Genomic DNA, 27238 nt, shown 5'->3' on the forward strand with positions numbered 1-27238 from the left:
CATAGGCGGCGATGGGATGAACTCGAATCCACCACCAATAGATCTCTTTTTTAATCTTCCGCTTAGTTCCAAAAACCGATCTATTCATAGGCAACAACACCATGTCCTACACTCGTACTCGCAAATACGGGTTCAATTGCTCTTCTGATTCTCCTTTGCATAGTCCAAAACTAGGGTACCTCTTCCTTGCATGTTCAATCATCTTGAATCTTTCAAAATTTTCTATTATCTCTAACCAAGTGGCCAAACTATTTATTAAAGACCTGAACTCAAAGAACTTCAGTTGAATAGATTCGGTGTTGGTATATGGCAAAAGCCAAACTCGAGCCATGAAGAGGTCTACTGTCAATATAAAGAAACGTGCACTCAAAACCAGAGCATCTGATGAGCACTCGTCGCCGCCGGCCACTGGTTCGAGTCACAGAGTGGGTAGGGTTCGGTCTCCAGGGCTAAAACATAGAGCGATGCGGCTGGTTGAACCGCCAAACCCGACTAACGGGACATGGAAGATGGAACGTTAACGGTACGCGTTCCTTTTCCTGGTTGACGTGGAGGATTCTGATCGGTGGAAATCTAGAAGCGACCTTTACGCGGAAATCTAAAACAAAAATGGAAAGAAAATACAAACGAGATTGCCGCTTATTCTCATAAGTTTCTCACTGCAACTACTACTACTAACTTCGAATCCTACTACAATAGGATTTTATACTTGGTTCTTTACTATTAATAGATGCGTTCTGCCTGCCTCTCAGTCTCAGTCTCACTCTCATTCGCATAGCATCATCAACGCCGAGAACTTCTGTGAATAGTGATTGCGGTAAGACTCTTCTCCCCTCTTCTCTTTCTCCTTTTCTTTGTGCATGTTCTTCATTTTATTTTACTATTACATGTAGTGATATCTGTCTTCTTCTTTGTTTTCACGGTCCCGGCGGCAGCCAACCTCCCTCCTCCTCTTTCTTTCTCTCTTTTCTTTCTTTCTTTCTTTCTTTCTTTTTCCCCCTGATTTTTCATCTGCCCTGAATCGCCACCGTCGTCGTTTGTTCCTTTTCTTTGTGCATGTTCTTCATTTTATTTTACTATTACATGTAGTGATATCTGTCTTCTTCTTCTTTGCTTTCACGGTCCCGGCGGCAACCAACCTCCCTCCTCCTCTTTCTTTCTTTCTTTCCTTTCTTTCTTTCTTTCTTTTTCCCCCTGATTTTTCATCTGCCCTGAATTGCCACCGTCGTCGTTTGTTTCTTGCATTCCGCCCTGAATCTCCCCTTGGGTGGCATTTTAGGCCATGTGAAGTCTCTTTCTAGCTCATGAGTTTCTGAAACGTTGCAATATTTCATGCTTTTAAGAATATGTTCTGCTTTTTCTCCGAACATGCATATAAATCGTAGTAGGCTTGCTCCAGGAGTCATATACCTTGTACCAATGAGAGATGATTTGGGCAAATCGCAATTACTAATTCCAATATAAGAACGTTAGTCACCCTACTTATATCCATCGTGTTCGCTCTGATGATTGTTACCTGTAATAGCAAAACAATGGCAAATGGGTGTAACTGCTTTGATGTTCTCCTTTCCTTCTAAGTAATATTGTTAAGATGAGGAAGTCAAAACTATGAATTGCCATTTTCTTATCCTCCGTTGTTTTTGTTTTTCATCACAGAGAAGCAGGACTTACTTCTCCAGGACTATATGTTTGAGGAAAGCGTATGCCTATTTCTTAGATCCACCTGGTTACGCCGTTGACAGTCAATGGTGTTTGTAATCTTCTTGGACCTCCAATTTGTCAACGGTGTGAAGCAGATTGCTCTAAGTAGTACATAATGGCTATATTCAGGCAGAACGTAAAGAAGCAGGGCCTGTAACTCCAAAGAACTTCCACGGCAATGGGGCTGATGCATCACGTATGCCTAAGAAGAAAGGCACAGCCAAAGATGCAACTGGGCAACACGCAAAATGAGCCTTGAAGCGCAAAGCTGCAAACAAGGCAGCAGCCCAAAAAAAAACATCAGCAGCATTTGGTAAGGTTGGGGCACAAGTAACCCTCCAATTGTAAATTACTAAGAAGACCAGGCACAATCAACTTTCTAGTAAGTGGTAGTTGAACATCATATTATCGTACCTTAGCCTGGTGGAGTAATAACAGCATAGGTGGTTTAGAACTCTTGGTTTCAAGCTGGCAAATTCAAGTGATTAGGCCTTCTGTTGGATCGTTGAAATTTTCTCTCCAGTTGCTGATCTGTTTTGCTACTTGTTAATTTCTGAATTAAGTTGAACCGTGGATTTGTTAGTTACTCAAACACCGCTCTTAAAGTTTAAATGCTCCAAAAACAAGAATTCTGCATGCTGTGTTCTGAATTTTGTGGAACAGATGGCACACAGACATTGCTGTTAGTAGCAGATTAAACTTCCATATAACATGATATTTTCATCTAATAATGGGTCATGAACTTCTAAATTTATTGGTAAGTATTATTGTGAGATTTTACACTTTTTGGTTTTCTTTTGTTCTTTTCCTTTCTTTTCTTTTCAGATATCATAGAGATTCCATATATTCCCTGTCAAGGACTCAAGCTCTTGATCCCTTATTCATATGATAGTACATTACCATAAGAAAATTTCTAATTTCCGATCAAGACTTGATATTAGCACCATTACACTAATATCTTATCAGAATTCCAAAGTATGCTTGAGCAAGAGTAGTAATAGGATAGATGACCTCTTGAGACTTCCTCCTTGTAAGGTCTCTATGGGGGATGGGCCATCCCCTATGGTTGTGTAGCCCCGACAATTGGCCTGCTCTCTTTCTTTCTTTCTGCTTTGCAACTCTTGTTTTCCCTGGTTGTGCCCTTTTACAAATGATCAACCCAACCTGGCCCAAACTGCATTCCTACTGCTAGACATACAAGCATCCAATCTTAACATAGGATAGGAGATAAGAGGAATGACAATTCCTCGTGTACATAATTTGGATAAATGGGCCAAATAATTTGAATTTGCTAGCTTGAAACCAAGGTTCTAAACCACCGACGCTGTGATTATTTTACCAAACTAATGTAAGGGGCAACCTGTACAATGAGATAATGTTCAACCACTGAAAAAGGTTGCTTGTACCTGGTCTTGCTTATGTAAGCACCTGTGCCCCAACCTTAGCAAATGAATTTGTTTATGTAATCACTCGGTTAATTGTTTGGTAAGTATTGGTATATGATGTGCAGGTGTATTGGGTAAATTCGTTTATCTACTTGAACTAGTTTATTTAGCCCCTTTTGGGTTATTTTGTTTCTCAACAAATTGTTGTTTTGTATTGTTTTTTTATTTCATGGGGTTGGGTTGAGTGTCGTAGGGAGAGTTTTATGTACTTGGGTTTCAGGGGCAAGGCGGGCTATGTCCTCCCCTGTTGTCTATCTGATTTATTAATAAAATTTTAAGGTGGCCACCCCTCCACCTGGAAAAAATTTTGGGGTTAAATCTATGATACCTGAAAAACTTTATCCAATAATCCAAACACAGCCTAAAATTAAGAAAAAAAATCTTAGCATATGTATATGTATATCATGACCCAACCCGGGGGATCAGCCAAACCTGAATCTGACTCATGTTAAAGAATCGAAACCCTAACCCAACCCCATAGAGTCAGATGAACCTGTGTTTACTGTTTAACCTGACCCATTGACATCCCTACTAACATAGGGTATTAGTTCCAGAACAGGATGTCAATGGATCAGTTTCTATATGGGTTTGGATCAAGAAGTCAGTCTAACCAGACCCAATTAATCTAGTAAGACTCAAATTAGACTGGATGGCTGAACCAGTGATCAAGTGACATTTATGGGTCCTAGTTAAATAACAGCTTCTATGGTTTGTATTGTACGATTTAACCATCTGATTAACTGGTTCAATTGTGACCCAGTTAGGTTTGGTTAGGCTCAGTTTGTAAGGAGTACAAATGCAAATATGTAATTCCAAACTGAGCCTTAAGGTCAATCCTAATCTAAGCCGAGTTGCTGATTCCCCAATTTCAGGTGGAGTTTATGTTTGGGCTGATCCCCTTTTTTCACTATTTTGTTTTACTAAAATTTATTTTCTTATATTTAAGATTAGGTAAATAAACTCACTTAAGCATTATCATGCCATACAAAACATAGTCATGCTGCATTTGGAGTATTATATCTATGTTGTATATATGCACAGGTATATTTTTTTGAATAGTAATGAAGAAAAGTTCTATTAAAAATAAAACAGGTACAATATGATCAGGTATCAAGATGACACACCGATACAAGAACACATCAGTACATCAATCTAGACTGAAATGATTCACATTACAAGCTTGAAACTCAAGAATGTCCCAAAAGCTCTCTTCAGTTTCTTGATTTAGGATATATTCTCTGTTTTCTCACTTTCTTGATTTAGGATGAATTGATCCCTGTTTGTTTTACTTCTGAGTTTGTTAATCTAGGAGAACTTATGATACTACTTTGTTTCCTTGGTATTTCTTATTTGATTTTTGGCTGAATGCATTTCTCAGACTATCTAATCTATTACGGTGCTTGAAGAGCCCATGACATTGACAAATGTCTCTAGTTGAATTCCTTTATATCATTGTTAAGAATTTCTATGATATCATTCTTATAGTCCATGACAAACGCAAGAGTGCAGGTTGAAGTCTGAGAGCAGCCACTATGTGAAAATAAATAAATGTCATACATTAGGTCCTTGTCTAGTACACCCCTCCAAGATTCCAGACACCTTGGACCTAAATTGAAAGATCAGTTGTAACAATGCTATAGTTGCAACTTGATGAGTTGAATGTATCTTTTGTTGTATTTATTGTTTGATTGCCACCGTTATTTTCTGCCACAATGCCAAGGAATACTTGGAACAATGATTTAATAGAATGAAAAAAATGGACTAACATCAAATTAATTATTGTTTATTATATTAGACCTTTTCTGTGGTTAATGATCTGTAAATTACTTAGGGTCCATTTGGTTTGCAGTTGGAATCGGAATCAGAATTGGAATGGCCTATTCCCATAGCCTGTTTGGTTCAGACAGTAATGGGAATGGAAATTAAAATCAACAGGAATGAGATTTCATTCCCAAGGGAGAGGCAGGGAATGGCCATTCCCTCAAATGGGGGAATCATTCCAGTAGGAATGGGAATGGGATTTCGATTCTGCCCAACCAAACAGCTATTCCGATTCCAATTCCAGACCCCTATTCCTGCAAACCAAACGGGGTCTAAGATCTCATTAACAATCTCTTTAGCCTTTTGCAATAAACTTCTTTTCTCCAATATCCATGAATTGATATGGAATTTAAAACCTTTGTACTTGGTCCTTAGAGTTCACATTGGAAGTAATGCATTGATTGTAAACAAAACAATGGGTAAAATAGGTGGTCATAATAGTTCTTGGGAGATGAGTTAGCAGATTTAGCTGAAGGAGAGGAAACATATTCCTTTTAAATTAACCCTGCTCAAGTGAATTTTGGTTCAAGTAGGTAGAAGAGACATTAAATCTTTTACTAGCTAATAGGTTGGTCTCAGTGATGTGGTTGAGTTCAATTTGACACCAAAAGGAAATGACGAGACATTGAGAACACAATCCTTTTAAACTCAAGCCATTTTTAACCAAAGAGGAAACAGGGAATAGAAAGAGAAGCAAAGAAAGTCCTACCTCAATCAAGCAGTTATTTCTTGTTCTATGCCTTAATTGTGATTTCTTCATACCGTAGCAGAATGGTCACCACAATCATTGAAATTACATGGAAAATGTTGAATTACTTGAAATAATCCCAAGGTAACAATTCCTCTCTATCTGTGCCCAATTTAGATCTAACTAACTGGAGTACAAGATTTTGAGCAATATTCAACTTATGTTCTCTCAAGCTCTTCAAGGAAAATTTTTAGCATTTTAAAATGACTGAGGATGTGATACTGGAGTGACAACTGGATGTTAGACTAAGATAAATGAGAGGGTAAAAAACTTAAACCTCCCCTAAGGTTTAATATAAATACTTATACCACCCCTATGGTTTCTGATTGGACTTAGACCTACCCTGTCAACAAGATATACTGTCATATTTAACAGAACCAAGAAAGATAAGGCTTACAAATCCAATGAGAAGATCATCCATCTCAACCAGCACTTCCATGATGTTTCGAGAGATTAGAATCAAATACACGTTTTTGAATTATAAGATTTTCCGTGGCCTCTGTTGCTTTAAACCAAGCCTGTTAGTCCATTGTTCAGAAATCTGAACCTTCTGATTTAATCATGGCTTATTTCATGAAATTACGTCATCTTTTTTTTCTGATAATTAATTATGTCATCTTATTTTCTTTGATTGTTTTTTTTACATCTTTACTACTACCATATCCTCTAACTATAATTCTAGTTCAAATATTTATTTATTTTGGTTTTTTTAGGTTTTCTAATGCCATAATTTAAGTTTGGATACCTTGGACCTTTCCTTGCCCCATATTCCACCAATCAGTCCACTTCCTGAGAAATAAACAAAAGAATTATTGTAACATGATATCAGGTGGCCAACGTTATCATCCAAATCTTCTAGTTCCACCATTTCCAATCTTCGGTTCAGGTTTGGTGATGGGCCTGAGATTCAAGATTTGTGTAATTAGCATAGCTAGATTGTGATGTAGTCCAGTTGACTGGGTCCTCAAAAGTCTGGATCATTTACAACACCTTTTATGAGTGTGAAGATGGTTTGCTTGATGTCACATATGAATCTACCGGAATCTCTGTTTCAAACAACAGATTTGGAGCCATGACAAGAGTCCTAATGATCAACTTTCTTTCTATAAACTCAATGCATTCAAGCTGCTAACTATTAGAATTTGAAATTGAAGGATCCGCTAACTATTTTGTTTAGGATAGAATAGCACCACCGCTGGCACATACACGTATGCGAGTCATGGAAGATGCAAGAGGAACTCATGGATATATTAATGCTCCAGGAGGACAAAGAAAGAATACAGAGATGGGCAAAATTGGGTTTTGAGAAAAATTAACAAACACATAATGTGATATACGAATGGATCTGGATTGAGTGCTAATAGAGGGGGGTATAAGGTATTTGTCTAGTGATATCACTCAATGAGGGAGGTCTTAGTCCAATTCAAAAAAAAAAAAAGGAATGTTTTAATATTTAGGAGAAAACTCAAGGAACATTTTAAGTCGTTTACCCTTAATGAGATCCACAATGAAATTTTCTGTTGTACTATTTGATACCTGAACGAATTATTTAGCTCGTTAGAAAATTCCAGCCAAGTAAGAAATTGACCAGAAAGGGAAGGACTAAACCTGCCTTGTCACTGTTTCATTCAATTCTTTACTTTATGTTCTTTTTGAATACCTAATTTTGCATTGAGCTTATTCCATAGCATCTTATCATTACATACTCTTTTTTCTTTTGTTTCGTCCATGGTATGCCATCTAAAATCTCTATTTCATATACTGAAAATCAGTTTTTAGACTTCTGGTCTTGACCCTAAGTGGAAAACATGCAATAACAAGCAATTGAACTGTGTAATCTATCATATATACAACAGATGGCAGAGTTTAATGTTAGTAGAGGTTACAACTTACAACCTCTGAGTTTAATATGTTTGTTGTGGAAGGAAAACCTCTTATTTAGTCATCTTTTGGATCTGTCATACAATAGGGTCTTCGCTTCAGGTCTAATAATTTGTTCCATTGGAAGGCAATATGGAATAGTTCCATTGTTGATTCTGTTTCAGGGGTGGCACAACTAGGGCACAGTTGTATTGTGCGTCTTCTAGTACCATGTCGTTGCACTATAATCTCTTTTTAGCATAGTTTGGTCCTATCCCAGCTTATTTCTTTTTCCTTTTTTTTTTTTTGTTTCTTTTTGGTGTAGCCGCAATTTCTGTCATCTTTTTTGAAGGATAAAAAGAAATTTCATTAACCTGAAAAAAGCAGTACATCTCAAAATGCTGGTTGTCTAGTTGACAAACCAACAGCATAACAGAATTACACTATAAGAGTCAAAATTACAAGGATTCAATTCCCAAGTGCTTCAAACCATAAAATTTACAGCTCCCTTAACATCCCCAAAGCTTTAAGCTCCACCCGATCTCCTCCCTCTTCACCCCATACTTTGAAGCATGATCCCCACTATCTCCCTCTTCCATCCCTCAACTTCCTCCCCTTCTCCCTGTCTTCCCCTCCCCCCAATTCACTCAATCTCGTTCAACCCCTCTTCTCCTCCATCCTCGTCCCACCCCTTTATTTTTTCTAGATATTCTTCCCTCTTCTTTTTCTCTTATCTTTTCTTTTTTTTCAAACTTCTCAAATGCTATCTTCGCAAAGCCTTCCCCTCCTCAAAAAACTAGCCCGAGAGACTTTGCCACCTCTACCTCCCTCTCCACCAGTTTATTAATATTCACCTTCCCGTTTTGAACCATTTGCTTGACTTCTTGATCTTTTTGTGTCTGGTCTGCTCTTTCTCTCTCTCTATCCCTATCCCCAGTCTCAAGACCTTTACTTTCTTCCCCTTGTTTCTCTTCTTCTGAACTCTAAGAAATGCCTATGAGTCTTCTTTTTTTATTGTAAACCTTGTTTCGTGTTTCGCCCCCTCCCTTCTCCTCTCTAGGTTTCTTTTTTCTATTGTTTTCTCTCCTACCTCTTATTCTCTTCTTTTCTCTTCTTCCCCTTCCCCCCTGTTTGGAGTTTCCAACTCGAAGGAACTTGGCGATCCAGACTGACTTACCTCCTTAGTACCATGTGAAGACACCGGGGTACTTGAATCAAGATGCACATGCACTCTTCCCTTACTTCCTTCTGCAGCCTTAGCTGCATACACTGTAGTGCTTGAATCCTGGTTAACCAGAGAGCTATTCTCTTCTTGAACCTTCAACCTTCCCCATCTCCCCAACCCATCTTCACTAGTTTCTTGTATATTTCCTTTACTCTCACTATCTAATAGAGTCTGTCCATTTTATTGATAAAGAAAAAGTAACGTATCCACTGCAGATGTCTTGTAAATTGTATTATTTTCTATCAATCATCCTTTTTCAATCCATTTGTTGAATTTTATCCATTCTTCTCTCTTATGCAGGTAGATGAACATAAGTTCTCTTAAGTAGAATATTTTTTATTTATCCCTTTCTATAGGGATTTCTGTGAAACACTCTTTGGATGCAGTAATATCTCTAAGACATGAAAATGGATATGTGGAAGGTCTTCAGGTCTATACAATGACTTCTTTTATTAATCATCACCCTACTCTGAATATGTATGTGTTGTTGGAAAAACCTGTCAAAAATAAAAAGAATAGTTAAAAGGAATCAACCTCATTATTAACTCAATTTGTTTCTGCTATGGTTTGTTTTAGTCCCCCTCTCCTGTCTCCCTTCCCACCCCTATAGTTGGATAAGCCTTTACTAAACTAAGTTCTATTGGACCTCCCTTCCCCCTTGTAGTTTTTATCAAAACATGTTAACAAGTATTTGCTAGGGCAGGGCACACAATTTATATGGAAAGAACCCGAATAGCTCTTCTATTATCAAAAGCTTTCTTTTTGTTATTTGAGATACAGCCATTGGTCAATGACTGACATGTATACTTATTAGAGGGAAAACTCCAAGCATGGTCTTGTGGTGGCAAAAGACAAGTCTTTTATTGGGATGTATCAACTGATCATGTGATTTGAAAATTCTGAGCCATGAAAATGAAGTTGGTTCATCATCTACATTAATTTCTTTTCTCTAAAAATTTCCTTCATTTCTTCAAATGGTTCAACTTGATTTTATGCTGTCAAATGTGATTTCTCAAAAAAAGGGGGAAAATAAGAAATAAAAAATCTTGTAATTGATTGTATCAATATTTTTCTATGTAAATCATTGTTTCATTTTCAAATTACATTGCAAATTATACAGTACCAGCCTTATAAGCTGAACAGACAACCAATAACCTAAATCAACCCAAGGTGCTCAATGTGAGCCATTTCAAGTATAAATTCTTAAGTGCTATACTGCTGTTTGGGGTGATCCTAAGATTTGAGAATGGAAACCCTTCTTTATGTAAAATCTAGGTTCTGTATGTAAAATGGTTTGGGAGATATTTCAGACTCTGAACTCTGAAGGCAATTTATTAGAAGGATTAGAAGGTAATGGATGCCATAATGAATGATATCGAAATTAAAACCTAAGAAGATTATCTAATTTTCAGCTTCTCACAGGAGCCAAAATCCAAGAGATTCTGGACTGACAGAATGTGTGGGGAGTATACTCTAGAAGTGCAATTCCCTTATATGAAATAGCCCAAAACAGAAATGCTGAAGCGGGAGATTTCTTTGAACATGTGAATAATAAAGTGATATGGTGACCAGCATTTAGAAGAAATTTAAATGAATGGGAATTAAACCCAATGGTCGAGTTGATAGGACTATTGCAAACCATCAAGTCAAACCCAATGGAAGCTGATGACTGGCTATACCAATGAGACGAAGCTGACCAGTTCACTGTTCAAGGCAGGTTTCGCAGGAACCAAATTACTTACCTTAGGTTAAAATATGGAACCCTTGCAACCCTTCAAAGGTGGCTTTTGTGGTGTGGACAGCTTCACATGAATGATGCTTAACAAAGGATCAATCTGTTGTTAAGAAGAGGTGTATGAGCATAGACATGTTAAGGGCATAGACCAGGTTTAACCAGTCTGGAGCCAAAGCTTAACCGGCCCATTCCAGCTTGCATAATGAAATAGCAATTTATGTCAAGCAATGAATGTCGCATGTGGACTGGTAGTTGACAACTGGCCGCCACCTATGCTGACATGGCATAGCTGTTTAGCATGTGGAAGATTCTTGAGGATCTTCTATTTAGAAAAGGACAAAACATACAAAGGGATGATTTCCATATCAGGGGGGTACTCTCTCAATGATCATTCCCATCTTCTTCTTCCCCCACTGACTCATTCCATTGACTTCAAGCCATTCCTCAGGCTTTCAGAGATCTGAGAACTGTTATGTCCAAACCCATTGCCTAAAAGAGGAATGCTTCTGATTTACAAAAAAAAAAGGGAATGCTTCTGGATAATGATAATTGCTCCTTATGCAATGAATGCTTTGAAGGGAAGGGAGATCCATCATATGGATGGCCGAACCATGCAGGGTGGCTGGGCGAAATTTCAAAAATTTCTTTCTCCCATCCCAGAATCCTATTCCGTAATTTAGAAAACCGCATTTTCAAGGTTCGTTCTTGAAACAAACCGAACCAAATCTGAAACCAAAAGGAAGCAAGTAGGGATGTACCTGATACAGAATAACAGTAATTCTCAACGTAGGTGTTTACGCCCAAAGAGGTGACCAAAACCCACCTCCACTGAACATGACACAACTTATGGTGAGGCAGGACCAACAAAGTGGTTCTTCAACAATAACCCTAATTCTTCAACAAGAATCACGCAAGGGGCTGGTGAGCACGACTTTAGATTGTTTCTTCTAGCAAGAAACAATATCAAGAACTATTCTTGATCAAATCCAAAAGTGGAAATCGAACTGGGTAGGGACGACAAGAACTGGAGGAGAATTTTGCAGATTACTAAGTGCATAAACTAGTGAATTCGCCCCCTATTTATAGCCTTCTTTGGATCAGCTTCCTATTCCAATTAGGATAGAGTTTCTTGATCCAAATCCGATATTTGGATCTGGACTCTTAAATGGATAAGACTTATCTTATCCTTTAGCTAATTCTGATCAGATTATAAATCAGAATTCACCCCCTTTTAATTAACTCACTTAAGCCCAATTTGAAATGAGCTTTAGGCCCATTTAGTCACATAGCTCACTTTCCCTTTAAATGATGGCTAGCTTGGCTCTCTTTGTATGGTGTGGGACCTTAGCATTGATCTACACATTAGCCATATGGGTTCAGCCCAGCCTCTATTACAAGGCCTGGCCGAATTCACTGCAGAACACAGTGAACCCCTAAGTCCATCAGTATGGACTCTTAATGAGCCCAACATCTACACTAAATGGTCATTGGGTCCAACCACCTTATGAAGGCCCAATGACCGTAGGCAGATGCAAAATTAGCCCATCAGGTATTACCCTTAATGGTCTTATACTTAACCTCTCAGCCCATAATGATCAAACACTGCCCGACAAGAGAGGACCTCTCCCTCGGTTGTTAGGTACAGTGTTGCACTCTCTACTCACATAGATCCCAAGAATTAAAACATTTTTGCAAACATTTTGTGAAACCATAATATATATGTATATCTCTATATAAATATATTTTGCAAAAACAAATCTCAACAATTTGAAATCAATTGCTGGCAGTTTAGGTTTCCATCAGAGATAGTGCATTCCCCAATCATTCACTTTGTCCGACAAAATGGCTGATCTTGTCACTATGATCACCCATTCAGGTGAATTCTCGGACTACCCCAACATACCTAGGTTTTGACCCCCGCTATGGATCTCACTGATTGGCATATCAAAGACAGCCCAATCCAACACCTAGTGCAGTACCATAATCGAGTCTAGGGGTCAGGTGTAACATTCCAGTTTTGCCCATCTGCCTCCAAGGTCCAAGGCAATACTGGAATTTGGTCTGGTTCGGGGTTTCAAGAAAACCCACACTGCAAGTGCCTCAAGTCTCACCCTAGCAGCTGAGACAAGCCACCCCAACCCACTTGGCAACACATCAGTGTCAGCCTTGGCAAGATAAACCTCCCTAGATCTATCCAACAGCTGTGAAGATTCTAAACTAACACGAGTCTCATAAATGTCCAGTTTAAGGGTATTACAGAGAAACACACCAAAATAACATGAATCAATTATGCACTTTATTCATTTACAATAAATGTCAATAAGTATATCAATCTGATTGGAGCTAAGGGCACAACTGTCTAACATGCTTAGAATCTTTAAGCCACCTTTTTATCCATTTCAAGTTGTCTCAACATTTATGAACTCTAGCCTTACAATGTTTTGAGGTGCAATGTTGCTTGCATGGAAACAGTACCAGAATTAATAAAAAAAAATGGAGCATACGAAGTTTAAGCAGTAGAGGGAAGGTCCTTCTAGGTATATTGCCTTCTGCTATTATATGGTCTGTGTGGAGAGAGAAATATGCATACTTTTGAAAATAAACATGAAGAAGGCTTCTAAACTGGGAAGTTGTAGAAGCACTTCAATGAGCAATCTCAAACACCAAACCTAATTATGTCTGTCTTGGGTTGATACTAGTTAGTGAGCTGCACTAGGTAGGCCTATACTACTAAGTATAATCCAACAAGAAACTAAGATCTGGTGATTGTCATGCTCACATCCACATCATCTTCCCACAAACCAAAAATATCCATTATTTATGTTCTCATAGACACACATAAATACACATGTTGCTATGGTTATACATAATCAGTGAAAATTAGTAACATTTTTTAACTTTTTTCTGCTTGTTTTAGGTAAATAGTGTGAAGTTCACGGAGTATGTATCTGTGGTAGTAGTATCAGCAGGGTATGATTGTTCAGTATGCACTGTGGATCTAATAGCATGGAATCAGTTCTGGTTAATTTAATGTATTCATCAATTTGATGTTGAGAAGCTGAGATGGTAAAACTCATTTTTTCCCTATTAAATGACTATTGCCATGGTTCATTTTCATATCATTGACATGTTCTTAGAAAGTTAATGTCTATTTGTTTGACAAAAAGTGAAATACTTATTGGGAGTGTTGATGGAACTGTTCAAACATTTGACATTTGTGTTGGTAGGTATGTAATTCAATGTCCCTGTTGAGTTTAGGTGTCACATTTAGGGGGTTTCCAAAAACATGGTTATTATTGTTTTCTAAAACAAAACCAACTATATTGTTTTTTCTTGGTAAACATCAACATGTTGTTGAACACTCTTAAATTTGCTTGAGAAGATTGTTATTTTTAGCATCGTACTGTTCCTTCTAGAAGTTTGAAATTTCTCATCTCCTGGTATAAATTTGCTAAACTTCTCATATCCTGGATCTTTTTTATAGGTACAATATTGTGGCTATTTGTGTTACTTAAATATATGTCATTTGTATTCCACTTGTCCATTGAAATGGATGTTGATTATAGCAGGACCATTGGGGAACTATTGCAAGAATACAAAGGCAATAGGGTTTGATGTCGTAGTTTTAGTTTTTAATAACTCATCTACTATGTAGTCATTAGTTGTAGTACTAATAAACCGATTTGATTCATTCTCTAATCTTTTTATCAACAAATGATTTACAATTGCCGAAGATACAAACACCCTTTGGTAACATTTTACAAGTTTTCCCAAAAATAATTTTGCCTATCAACTCTCTATTTGGCTAATACCATGCACACCGCAAAGATGGAGACACTTCTCACTGACTTCCTGGACGTGTTTTCAGAACCCAAGGGACTCCCACCTGTCCAAACGTGTGACCATCGGATTCCTTTAATCCCAGGTTCAGAACCCGTCGTCGTCCGGCCATACCGCTACCCACACCTGCAAAAAGATGAGATAGAGAGTGTGCAGAAATGTTTTAACAAGGAATCATCCGCCCCAGCCGCTCCCCCTTCTCTTCGCCAGTCTTATTGGTACCAAAACAAGACAGCACCTGGAGGTTTTGTGTGGATTACAGGGAACTTAACAACAGAACCATCAAGGACAAATTTCTGATTCCCATGGTAAACAAATTGCTAGATGAACTCCACGGGTCTCAATACTTCTCAAAGCTGGATCTCATATCAAGGTACTTTCAGGTTCGGATGGCCCCCGAGGATGTGGAAAAAACAGCCTTCCAGATGCATCATGGCCACTTCGAATTTCCGGTCATGCCATTTGGCCTCACCAACGCTCCATCCACATTTCAATCTTTAATGAACGAGGTATTTTGACCCCACCTCCGCAGATTCGTCCTAGTATTTTTCGACGACATCCTGGTTTACAGTACATCATGGGTGGAGCACGTTTGTCACCTACGAACTATTCTGGAATTATTGCGCCAACACAAACTCTTCCTGAAGCGGGCCAAATGTTCCTTCGGGGAGCGACAGGTCCTTTATCTGGGACATGTAATCAGCGGGAAAGGTGTCTCGGTAGATGGCTCCAAGATCCAAGCAATCCAAGAGTGGCCCAAACCTCAGTCCACTAAGGCTCTCCGCGGGTTCTTAGGACTCACTGGATATTACCGCAAGTTTGTAAAGGATTACGGACTCTTGGCTGCCCCATTAACCAAGATGCTGAAGAAGAACGCATTCCAGTGGGATGAAGCAGCGGACGCCGGCTTCACAAACTTAAGGGATGCACTCTCCTCCACCCCAGTGCTGTAGTTACCAAACTATGACCTGGAATTTACGGTTGAATGTGATGCTTCCGGTATAGGCATTGGAGCAGTACTACAACAGCAATGGCACCCCATAGCCTTCTTTAGCTGCAAATTAGCTGACCAGCACCTAAAGCTACCGACCTACGAGCACGAGTTGATTGGATTAGCCAAGGCCATACAACACTGGAGGCCATACTTGTGGGGGAAACCCTTCGTCGTCAAGACGGACCACTACAGTCTCAAGTACCTACTAGAGCAATGGCTTACCACTCCACCCCAACAGCACTGGGCAAGTAAACTGCTCGGGTTTGACTTCCGAGTAAACCACAAGGCAGGGACCTTGAATTGGACCGCGGATGCACTGTCCAGGCGTGACGAAGATGCTATACACCTTTGTGCAATCTCCCGGCCCTGCGTCACCCTATTGGAAAGCATTAGGAGCGTGCTGCCCCAATCACCAGAATGGAGGGACCTGGTTCAAGAGATACAGTCCAGAGCGACCAACCCGAACTGACCCATCCACGACGGACTAGTACTATACAAGGGACCGGTATATCTCCCGACCAATTGTCCATTAATTCCCGCCGTCATCTCCAGCATTCATAACGCCACACATGAAGGGGTTCAGAAGACGTTGCACCACGTCCGCACCGATTTCCATTGGCATGGTATGCGGGCTTCGATTCGGGATTTCATCCAGAATTGCTCCGTGTGTCAACAACAAAAATGGGAAAATCTACACCCGGCAGGCCTCCTCCAGCCTCTTTCACTTCCAACACAAATTTGGGCTGATATCTCCATGGACTTCATTGAGGCGGCAGGCCTCCTCCAGCCTCTTTCACTTCCAACACAAATTTGGGCTGATATCTCCATGGACTTCATTGAGGGCCTACCCAAGGTCGGCGGGAAATCAGTCTTATTCGTGGTGGTAGATCGTTTCTCCAAGTATGCTCATTTCATTCCCTTATCCCACCCATATAGCGCAATTTCGGTTGCCCATGTCTTCTTCACACATATTTTTCGCTTGCATGGGCTACCCAAATCCATCGTCAGTGACAAGGACCCGGTCTTTACTAGCACCTTCTAGAAGGAGCTATTTCAATTGCAGGGTACGACCCTAGCTTTTTCATCCACCTACCATCCGCAAACGGACGGGCAAACGGAGGTCGTAAACCGTACCATAGAGATGTACCTCCGTTGTTTTGTGGGTGACCAACCACGGCGTTGGGTGGATTGCCTTCCATGGGCCAAATACTGCTACGAAACGGCCTATCACTCCTCGCTTGGCATGACTCCATTCCGAGTTGTCTATGGTCGGGAACCCCCAGCCTACTGTCCTACGAACCCAGTCCGACACGGCTGGAAGAAGTCGATCGTAGTCTACAAGATCGTGATGCCCTCCTGGCTGAAGTCACTCTCCGCTTACAATAGGCTCAAACACGCATGAAGAATGTCTACGATCAGTGCCACAGAGAATTAACTTTTGAACCCGGACAGTTCGTGTGGTTGAAGCTCCAACCCTTCAAAGGCAGATCTCCCCCTAAACTGGCCCCCAAGTTTTATGAACCTTTCAAGGTATTACGGCGAATTGGGAAAGTTGCATATCAGCTTGAGCTACCAGAGCACAGCAAACTCCATGATACCTTCCACGTGTCCTTGCTCAAGCCATTTACCGGAACCCCTCCTGATGAGGTCCCTTCCCTTCCGCCCTTAAGAGACGGCAGACCCATTCTACGACCTCGAGCTCTGGTTCAATCCCGCACCAATCGGGGTACTCTCGAAGTCCTAGTGGAATGGGATGACCTACCATCAGCTGAGGTCACCTGGATTCCCTGGACTGTTCTGCAAGACGCCTACCCAGATCTCGAGCTTGGGGACAAGCTCGTCGCCCAGGAGGGGTGTAATGTTGTGAATGCGTTCATAGGGAGGACATACAGCCGCCGACAGCAGCAGTGAGGAGGGGCCCACAAGGCAACAGCTTATCTCATCAGCTCTCAGCTCATCTTATCTTATTCTTAATAGTTTTCCTTATCTTCTAGAGTTTGATTTACCTATTAGAAGTAAGAGTCTGTTGATCTTAAAAGTTTGATTTATCCTTATCTGTGAGTAGTCAAATTCTACTGGGAGTCTTCCCACACCTCCTGTAATCTCCTATTTAAGGAGCTGCAAATTGAGAATAAAGCATTCAGTTTTCAGTCAAGAAAGAGTTTAGGAGAGTTAGGGTGATCTCTTGAACAAATCACCCTTAGTTCGCCACGAGAGGGTTTGCACGCAAAGGGAGGGGCAAGGGGAAGCTAGAAGTTTTCCCCGTGGACCGACCCGTGACGAGATCCTACGCCCGAGCCCATAACATGACCTTGTTTCCTATGAGAACATTTCACCCTCTTTTTGTGCTTTTCTTACTTCTATTGACAGTGTCCCTATCCCCAAGAATGTGGCAGAAGCTCTTTTATTACCTAAATGGACAGATGCCATGAAGGAAGAAATTAATGCCCTTCATAAAAATGGCACATGGGAACTTGTAGATCTTCCTAAGGGAAATGATCCAGTTGGATGTAAATGGGTGTTCACCGTCAAACATAGGGCTGATGACACGGTGGAGAGGTATAAAGCTTGTTTAGTGGCAAAGGGGTTTACACAAGTGTACGGAGTTGATTATATAGAAACTTTTGCTCTTGTTGCCAAGATGAACTCCATCAGAGTTCTATTCTCTCTTGCTACTAACCTGGATTGGGATCTACATCAGCTTGATATCAAGAATGCATTCTTGAATGGTGATCTTGAAGAGGAAGTTTACATGATACAACCCCCTAGTTTCCAAGCTCAAGGCAATGAACAGAAGGTGTGCAAGTTGAAGAAGTCTTTATACGGGCTGAAACAATCACCAAGAGCTTGGTTCAACAAATTCCGTATTGCAGTTCAGCATAAAGGATACAAACAATGTCAATCAAATCACACACAATTTGTGAAAAGAGGAGAAGGTAAAATTGCAGCTTTAATAGTATATGTTGATGATATAATTGTTACTGGTGACTGGAATGATGAAATCCAGATGTTAAAGAGTTTCCCTGCCACACAGTTTGAAGTAAAGGATCTAGGACCTCCCAGATACTTCCTTGGAATTGAAGTTGCCCGCTCAAAAAGGGGTATCTTCATTTCCCAAAGGAAATATGTCCTAGATTTACTTCAAGACACTGGAAAGATGGGAGTGAAGCCAGTTGATTCTCCCATTGATCCCAACCATAAATTAGGTGGCAGCCAAGGTGAACCTATCAAGGATGTGAAACAGTTTCAGAGACTTGTAGGGAGATTGTTATATCTCTCTATGACCCGCCCAGACATTGCGTATGTTGTTGGTGTCCTTAGCCAATTCATGCATGCACCTAGGTCCACTCATCTTGAAGCAGCAGAAAGAACCTCCAATATCTTAAAAGGTTTCTTGGTGTTGGCTTGTTATTTCAAAGACACGGTCATTTGAAAGTTGAAGTATATACTGATGCAGATTGGGCTGGATCTCAAAATGACAGAAAGTCTACTAGTGGCTATTGTACCTTTATAGAAGAAAACCTTGTTACTTGGAGAAGTAAAAGGCAAAGTGTGGTGGCTAGATCCAGTGCTGAAGTTGAATATCGTGCAATGACTCACGGAGTGGCTGAAAGTATGTGGATAAAGAATCTGTTGGGTGAGTTGGGTTTCCCAGTGGACAAGCCTATGACCCTATTCTATGATAACAAAGCAACCATAAACATTGCTGCTAACCCAGTGCTATATGATAGAACAAAACACATCGAAGTCGACAAGCATTTTAGCAGAGAGAAAGTCATCACAGGCGAAGTGTGTACTCCCTATGTCAGCTCTGAGAACCAACTTGTAGGCATCTTTACAAAAGGACTACACCACTCAAGACATCATGATCTTTGTGACAAGTTGGGCATGATTGATATCTATGCTCCAACTTGAGGGGGAGTGTTAATAGATGTTATTTTATATATGTATGGTATCGCAGGGGTACTTTTGTAATTTCTTTCTTATTCTTAAGTTGTACGGTCACCCTAGTATAAATAATAACATACTGCACGCCTGCAATATTCTTTTTGTCTCTTAGTCCTCTCGTCTCTCCTCTTCTCTCTCCCTTTCTCTTGTACAACACCTTTTAACTCACATTTTCTTTAAAATACATGCATAATAATGTAATATGTATAATAAATAATCATTAATTAGCATAAATAAAGAGGTGGATTAGTGGTAGTTAAGTAATTTATGAAAATAAGAGGCCTTGGGTTCAAGTCTTGTTAACAACATTTTAAAATTTCACTTATGTATGGACCTAGGCGGTTTCATGAAACCGGGACTAGTTCTGGTTTTCCGGTTCAACCGTCCAACCAACGGGTTTTGAGCAAGTCCGGCTATTGGGGTATGACCAAACCAATCAGGGCCCCAGGTCACAATTCAACCGGTTCAACAAGCTGGTCCGATCTGATTTTCTAAACACTAGTCACCTTAGGTCATGGGTACCAGCCTAAAAGACAGACCGCCACCTTAGGGACCCGGTCCAACCATTCACCAACCGGCAGTTTTTTAAGAGAACCGTCGGCCTAGATAATGTAAGGCAGTGGTCCACACCATCGAGACAGGATATGTTGAACTGACTGTCGGCCTAGGTATTGAGCCAGTAGTCAAAACCGTCGGCTTAAATCCATTTATCGTTTCAATAAACCACCATTGAAAAACTACATAATCAAATCTGGAAGTTTTAACTACCAGCTTAGACTAAAGCCAAAGGCAGTTGTTTCTATGACCGGTGGCTTAGATTTTTTTTTTAAATAATAATAGTGGTGTGCACCTGCTTTAACCTATAGCATATTAGCAGTCTCTGAAAATTCCTGTCTAAATCATTGAACTAATTTTGTACTGAAGTCTTAATCATTGAACTGATTTTGTACAAAAAATGCATGCCATACATTGTGGGCTTTGACCAACTCGAGTCCTCAATTAATAGCCAGCTCAAATTCCCTTTATTGGATTGAGTTGGCTTGATTCTGCTACAGCCCGACCCAACTTGTACCCCTTGTTACATTGACAAACAGTCATCAATGGAGGTTATGGAACTTGAAGAGCAGCAGAGTAGGACAGCAGTTTGGGCGCCCAACTATCCAACTCATTTGATATTTTCTGCTTGAATCCACACAAAAATTGCTTCGCGCAGCATCATTCCTCACTCCTATCCCCAGCTTTGTAGACCCTTTAAGATAGGTCCCAGGATGTGGAAAGCTCGCATGACTGCTTTTTGATGAATAAACAATCGCCTTGTTCCCCTCAATGAATTCCAAGTTCCAAGCATCCACCCACTCTCCTCCACTGTGTTTCACATGAACATACAGTTCAGCACCCTCTATGTTGCCATACTTGATTTAGGGTTAGAAATAGATGATTGTTTGCATCATTGTGAATTTTGATGCATGAGTTTACAAGATGATAACAATAATTAAACCAAATAAATAACAAACCAAACCGGATTTTATCTGACATGGATGGTGTGCAAAGGACAAGGATAAAGAATTTGAATAAATTAAGTATTTAACGAAACTGAAGAATGGTGAATTGGATTGTTGCATTGGGGAGAGGCACCTCTATGGTCTTACAGAAATGAAATTAAGAAATTCAGATGGTTGACTAGAGATATGGGAGTGAGATTCCAATGGGTGCAAAGGGCTACAAACAGTATGGCTGACACTTTAGCATAACAAGAGGTGGGGAAAGATCAAATTTTCTAGGTACAAGCGTAAGAAAAGAAAGGGCTGGAGATAATAGCCTTTTATCTCTCCAATCCAAGGGGTAAAAATGGTTGATTACTGATAAAAAAAACTGTGTTTGGCTGAAAATAAAGTAAAAGAATGGAAAGAGAAACTTTCCTTATGGCTGACAAAGATAAATTTTCTCTTTTACCTCATTTCATTTCCTTTCCAAGAAGGAAAAGAAGCAGAGGAAGGTGACACCAAAACTGGCCCCTCTCCTAAAAGAAAATATTTTCATTTCTTTCTCTTTCTTTTTTGATTTCTTATCTTTCTCACATTTCCTTTTCAACCAAACACTGTAAAACTTTGCCCAGTTTTTTTACAGCAGCAGTTGGAGAAAATAGAGATGTAAGGCTTGATTGTATCCTTCAAGATTCTTTGGAAAGCCCTGTATCAGGTATATGAATTTCCTAGTAGCAACACAAAATACAATTCTCCTACAACCTCCCAAATTTAAGACCTGTATTCAACAAGAACTCTACAAACTTGCAATTACTTCTACTTCAGAATTCACATTTGTTCATAGAACTGAACTTAGAGACAATTGAAAAGAAATTCATAGCAGGTACTAGAAACATAAGACACAATTCCTGGATGTTAAAGTCTTGCAGGTATACGGTTGGAGAAAAGATTAATCACAATCACCAAAATACAATTTTTAGATGTACTTCCACCGTGTATATTGTTTGGTTCAAGCACATAAAATGTGTCATTAGCCTAATCAAGAGATCTAATATGGAAATGAATCTAAACATCAAGAAGCTAAATTGAGTACCTGTAAACCTCTGAGAATGCGCTCTAGCCTCACGGAAGCTACCAGTTGATGCGAAGATGAGAACACTTCACCAGGATAAAACAAGACAACATCTCCTGGGGGAAGACCACACCTGAATCTTATCTCCAACACATTTTGCATTGTGAGACATATCAGTGAATATGTACTTTTTTTAAATGCTATCTTCTAGTTACCGGGGGCAGAATGTGGGAAGAAAAGAACACCTCAGCACTAGCAGCATTTGCCTTCTCATAGCATTTAGCTCCCCAATAAAGAAACCATGTGCCACCTTCTTTCCACACCCTCCACATTACAGCATGGTGTTTAGTACCTCACATCCCAAGGTGCCAGTTAGGTTGAGGATCTGAAGGTCCCAAGCAAACATAAGTCCATTCCTGCAGGAAAGAACATTTCATTTCCCTCCAAGAAGCACATCAAAAAAGGATGCACAGAAATTAAGGCTCTATTTGGTTTGATAGAAAATAAATGAGAAATGGAAAGTTGAGGGAAGTTCTTAAAAGATTTTTGTGAAATTTCTTGATAAATTTCCCTCAACTTTCTCTTATTTTCTGTCAAACCAAGCACAGCATAATTATTAAGAAAACAGACATGTATTCTCACACCCATTAAAACTGTCATAATGAAATGTTTGATTGTACTGCAAACTTCACTCTAGAAAAGAAAGACGACTTTGTTGAACTGCACTACTGTTTCACACAAAGTTCGAAAATAGCAATATTTACTATACTGAACATCATTCTTGAATTCTACTCTTTCCAAGCAGAAACCCCAAGAGCCTAACAAGATTACTGTGTTGAAGCTTGGCTACCAATAAAACCTCATTCTTGAATTCTATTTCTCCCTGTCCTGAATTTCTTGCGAGTCTCTTCACAGCAATTCCTTGTCCATCAGGTAGCACTGCCCTTAGCATGTAACTTTTTATGTCAAATCATTTGAACCATCTGAACTTGAATTTAATACATATTACTGACAAATAAGTAAATTATAGGCTGGTGGACATTAACCTTTCTATCATCTTATTACCTTGTAAACAGGACCAAATCCACCCTGTCCAAGCTTATTAACCTTTCTATCATCAGAAAAGTTGTCTGTAGCAGTTCTTATTGCATCAAAGTTGAATTGCAAGGATTCCACATTTATTATCTCGTCCAAATCTTCAAAAGCAAATATTAGAGAAATGAATCATATATATGAATAAAATTTTTCATACAAAAGCAACTCCATGGAAGGATGGACCAATGTACATTCACAAATGTGGTAAGAAAGATGTAAAAGTACTTACAATCTTTGAGACTCCCCTAGTTTCATAGTGGTAGCCTCCAGACAGTACAGTTGTGGCATCTGACCTCAAGTAGAGCATCAACCATGGGTACCTCTTTGATGTCCTTAAAACATTATGGAAAACCCAAGCTCCCTTCCCTACTTCTTTCTCCCAAGTCACTGAGTAGTATGAAATGCTGCCTCCAATGCCTTCTCTAAAACCAGAATCCAAATCCCAAGACCCATAAAAGCTTCCCCTCAGTTTGGTAATGTTGGGGCCTTGTAAGGTGGTATAGCTGTGGAAGATTAAAGGTCGGTTCATGCATCCTTTACCAAAACATGTAAAGGATCTGGAACATAAGGTCCAACCTTCTTTCCATTCTTGTGGCACATTGCGGCAAAGGTGTCCATATTGCCACTCTTGAACATTATCTTCCAAAACTGCCAGGGTTTTGGTGTGTCGTTGACCTGACATTTGGAACCCAAGTAGAGTTCTTTCTCAGCTGCATAGAGGTCGATGTTGGTCAAGGCCTTTGGACGCACTCCATCAAACCGATCCCCCACCCCTAGCTTATTATCTTTTTATGTGACCCAGTGGACCAGCATATATGGGAGCAATCTGCAGAGGTTACAGCTCTTCCCTACTGAAACTAAGAATAAATCAAGAATATTATATGGTTGTAGTATTTAAATACAGACAATAAAAACTTAACAAGAAAAATATAGATCAAAAGTTTAGCGACACTATGCTACATGCTTCACATATGTATAGATCAAAAATACCAATCTTGACTATTGAATTAGCAGTTTTTTCTTGGATGAGATGAGGAACCATGGAGCACTTAGGCTGTGTTTCACAAAATTTCATAAGCACCTTCTCTCAATTTCCTGTTTCTCTCTCATTTTCGTTTTTTTTTTTTTTTCTTTTTGATCAGTAAACATGTATTTTATTAAATTTCAGATTGTAAACAGTTTATACAACTTGGTGATGGGACTGATGATCCCTTTAATCACTTTATTCTATCCCTCATTACAGTGCATCCCAAAATAGTTGCTGTCTCAATGCCCCCTGTTTTGCTTGACTATTGAATTAGCAGTTTTTTCTTGGATGAGATGAGGAACCATGGAGCACTTAGGCTGTGTTTCACAAAATTTCATAAGCACCTTCTCTCAATTTCCTGTTTCTCTCTCATTTTCGTTTTTTTTTTTTCTTTTTGATCAGTAAACATGTATTTTATTAAATTTCAAATTGTAAACAGTTTATACAACTTGGTGATGGGACTGATGATCCCTTTAATCACTTTATTCTATCCCTCATTACAGTGCATCCCAAAATAGTTGCTGTCTCAATGCCCCCTGTTTTGCTAAAACATCAGCTAGCTCATTTGCACTTCTTCGGACCCATTTAAGTTCAGCCTCAACCTCCTTTGCAATCTTTTCCACTTCCCTAATCACATGTTTAAACGTCCACGGGGTACGGATACTGTTTGCTGCCCAGGAAATTACTACTTTTAAGTCCCCTTCCACCTCAACATGTCTATGTACTAACTGTTTGGCTAACTTTAACCCTTGTAGTAATGCCAAAAGTTCAACCTTCAGTGAGTTTCCGATGCCAATCGGTCCTGAGTACATACCCAATATCCTCCTTTCAGAATTTCTGAATACTCCTACTACTACTAAAATGCCTGGATTTCCAAAGGAGCTCCCGCCAAAATTGCCTTCTGGTGGTTTCCACTCCAGCCTTACTTTATCTCTTACTCTCAATGACTGTGCTACTTCAAACCAAGTTCTTAGAATGTCTGTGACTGAGAAGACTTGAAAGCTATCAAAGGGTTTTACCTAATGAGCTAATTCGAAGCACAAAAGAACAGGATATCAACAAATGAGATAGGGTCTCACTGCTTTCCTTACACAAAGAGCACACATAAGGAGAAAGGCAAATGTATGGCCTTCTTCTCTACAGCATATCGCAAGTGTTTACCTTACGAAGGAATATTTCCCAGCAGAAGACTTGAATCTTCGGGGGAATAGGCATGCACCAAATTTCTTTCACAGGGAAATCCCCACCTAGGGGGTTGGGGGAAGCAAGTATTCTGAAGAAAGAAGAGCAAGAAAAGAGACCACCTGGAGAGCCTACCCAAATTCTAGAATCTTCCAGCAAAGGATCCAAGTGGATTTGCCCTAGAAGGTCCAGCAATAGGATTAAAGACTCACTCATTTTCCCTTAGTCCCCTTCTAAAGCCCAAGTTTCAGTTCACACCATTTGGACATGGTGTTCCCAACATGGATATAGCTTCCCCCTTGAGGTTAAATAGCGCAAAGAGATTAGGAAATTGGTCTTTAAGTGGGGTTTCCCCTACCCATAGATTTTCCCAAAACAGAATTTTATTACCTTGTCCCACATAAAACCGGATGGAATTGAGGAAAGTAGGGTAGATTTCATGAATTGCTTTCCAAGGAGAAGCTGAAAAACTGAGGGGAAATTTTTGCATCCCAACCATTTCCATCCACCCCATGAATGCTTTCAATCACTTTGTGCCATAGTCTGCCTCTCTCAAAGGGAAACCTCCAAAGCCATTTACCTAGTAGAGTTGTGTTCCTTAATAGGATGTTCCCAATTCCTAACCCCCCCCCCCCCGTTCCTTAGGTTTGCTAACCTGCTCTTACTAGACCAAATGGTCCTTCCTTTCCTCTCCTACTACTGATTTTATTCTTTTTTTTTCTCTAATTTTTATACTAAAACACCATGAGAGTGGAGACTTGGACTTGGAGAGGTAAGTTTTCTTTTAATAACTTCTTTTATATTTGTATTCTTGTTCATTATTTATGATACTAGTAATTAAGCACATACGTTGCACGTGATAAATTTTTCTTCATATTAATTACTTGAATCTTGGATATATCATAGTTAAGATAGAATTTGAAATTTAATAAAAGTAACAATATGATTAAAAATAAGCTTAAATGCTTGTAGTCATTTTAAATTACAATAACAATTACTATTATTATTATTAATTACTTGAATCTTAGATATATTATAGTTAATATAGAATTTGAAAATTAAAAAAAGTAACAGTATGATTAAAAATAAGCTTAAATGCTTGTAGTCATTTTAAATTACAACAACAATTACTATTATTATTAAAAATAAGCTTAAAGGGTAGGTATTTTCAACAAAGCATTATTTGGGAAGTGGGTGTGGAGGTTTGGAAGAGAAAGGGAGGCTCTTTGGAGGAGAGTGGTGGCTTGCAAGTATGGGGTGATGAATTTTGGGTGGGACTCAAAGGAGGTGAGACATGCATATGGAGTTTGTGTATGGAAAGGTATTATGAGTTCAACGCTTTGATGGTTCCTTTCTATACATGGAAAGTGGGTTGTGGGTCAAGTATAAGGTTTTGGAAGATGATTGGTCAAGGTGGGGAAATTTTCTGACTTATGTCCAAGATTATATAATCAGAGTAAGAAAGAAGTGCCAATTTCAGATTGCTATAAAGTAGTTAATGGTGCTGTGGTTTGGAAGCCAAACTTCAGAAGACCTCTTTTCAATTGGGAGGTAGAGTGTGTGGAGTTGCTTGCAAAACTTCAGGCCTTAGAGATCAACCCTTCACAGATGTTAGATTATGGAAAGAGTGTAAGGATGGGAAATTCTCTGTCAAGTCCTTGTACTCGACATTGGTCAGAAATCAGGTGGCGACTGATCCAATTAGAGGTGTTTGGGGGAAGCCTGTACCACCAAGGGCTGAAGCTTTTGCTTGGTTGATTGCAAGATGATGCATTCTAACACAGGATAACTTGAAAATCAGAGGATTGCAGTTTCCAAGTGGATGTGTGTTATGCCGTGCTGCTGAGGAAGATGTGTCTCATATTTTGCTCCATTGTAACTTTTCATACCCAATCTGGTCCTATTTTTCAAGTTATTCAAGGTGGTTAGGAGTCCATGGAGTTTGTCTAGGAGATCTCCAACAAAACACTATGTTTAAGCTCGGGCCTCGGTGATAGGACTAGAGAGCTTCACTAGGGAAATTTGGGTTAATAAATCTTAAGAGTTTAATTACAATTAACC

General features: G+C 39.5%; 1 protein-coding gene and 1 long non-coding RNA gene across 2 annotated transcripts; one reads left to right on the forward strand and one right to left on the reverse strand.

Moving 5' to 3' along the window:
- Nucleotides 1–633: 633 nt before the first annotated feature.
- On the reverse strand, nucleotides 634–26127 carry LOC148846524 (uncharacterized). The gene is made up of 5 exons (XM_088955133.1): nucleotides 23198–26127; nucleotides 22939–23069; nucleotides 21895–22289; nucleotides 1411–1516; nucleotides 634–1312 (listed from the first exon to the last, which is right to left on the reverse strand). Exons 3-5 carry the CDS (start codon nucleotides 22033–22035, stop codon nucleotides 1203–1205), a joined length of 357 nt encoding a protein of 118 aa, XP_088811259.1. The 5' UTR covers nucleotides 22036–22289; nucleotides 22939–23069; nucleotides 23198–26127; the 3' UTR covers nucleotides 634–1202.
- On the forward strand, nucleotides 677–3464 carry LOC148846525 (uncharacterized). The gene is made up of 2 exons (XR_016102302.1): nucleotides 677–817; nucleotides 1657–3464. It is a non-coding gene; the product is annotated as an uncharacterized LOC148846525 (long non-coding RNA).
- Nucleotides 26128–27238: the final 1111 nt, after the last annotated feature.

The sequence above is a fragment of the Nelumbo lutea genome, chromosome 7 (genome assembly GCF_056320005.1).
Source record: "Nelumbo lutea isolate HS-2025 chromosome 7, American lotus-T2T, whole genome shotgun sequence".
Taxonomy (NCBI): domain Eukaryota; kingdom Viridiplantae; phylum Streptophyta; class Magnoliopsida; order Proteales; family Nelumbonaceae; genus Nelumbo; species Nelumbo lutea.

Coding starts and splice junctions, on each gene's coding strand:
- LOC148846524 (XM_088955133.1), bottom strand. CDS start 22,035: ATGCAAAATGTGTTGGAGATAAGATTCAGGTGTGGTCTTCCCCCAGGA. Junction 1,517..21,894: donor GCATTCTCAGAGGTTTACAG/GTACTCAATTTA, acceptor TTGCTATTACAG/GTAACAATCATCAGAGCGAA. Junction 1,313..1,410: donor TCATCTCTCATTGGTACAAG/GTATATGACTCC, acceptor GCAACGTTTCAG/AAACTCATGAGCTAGAAAGA.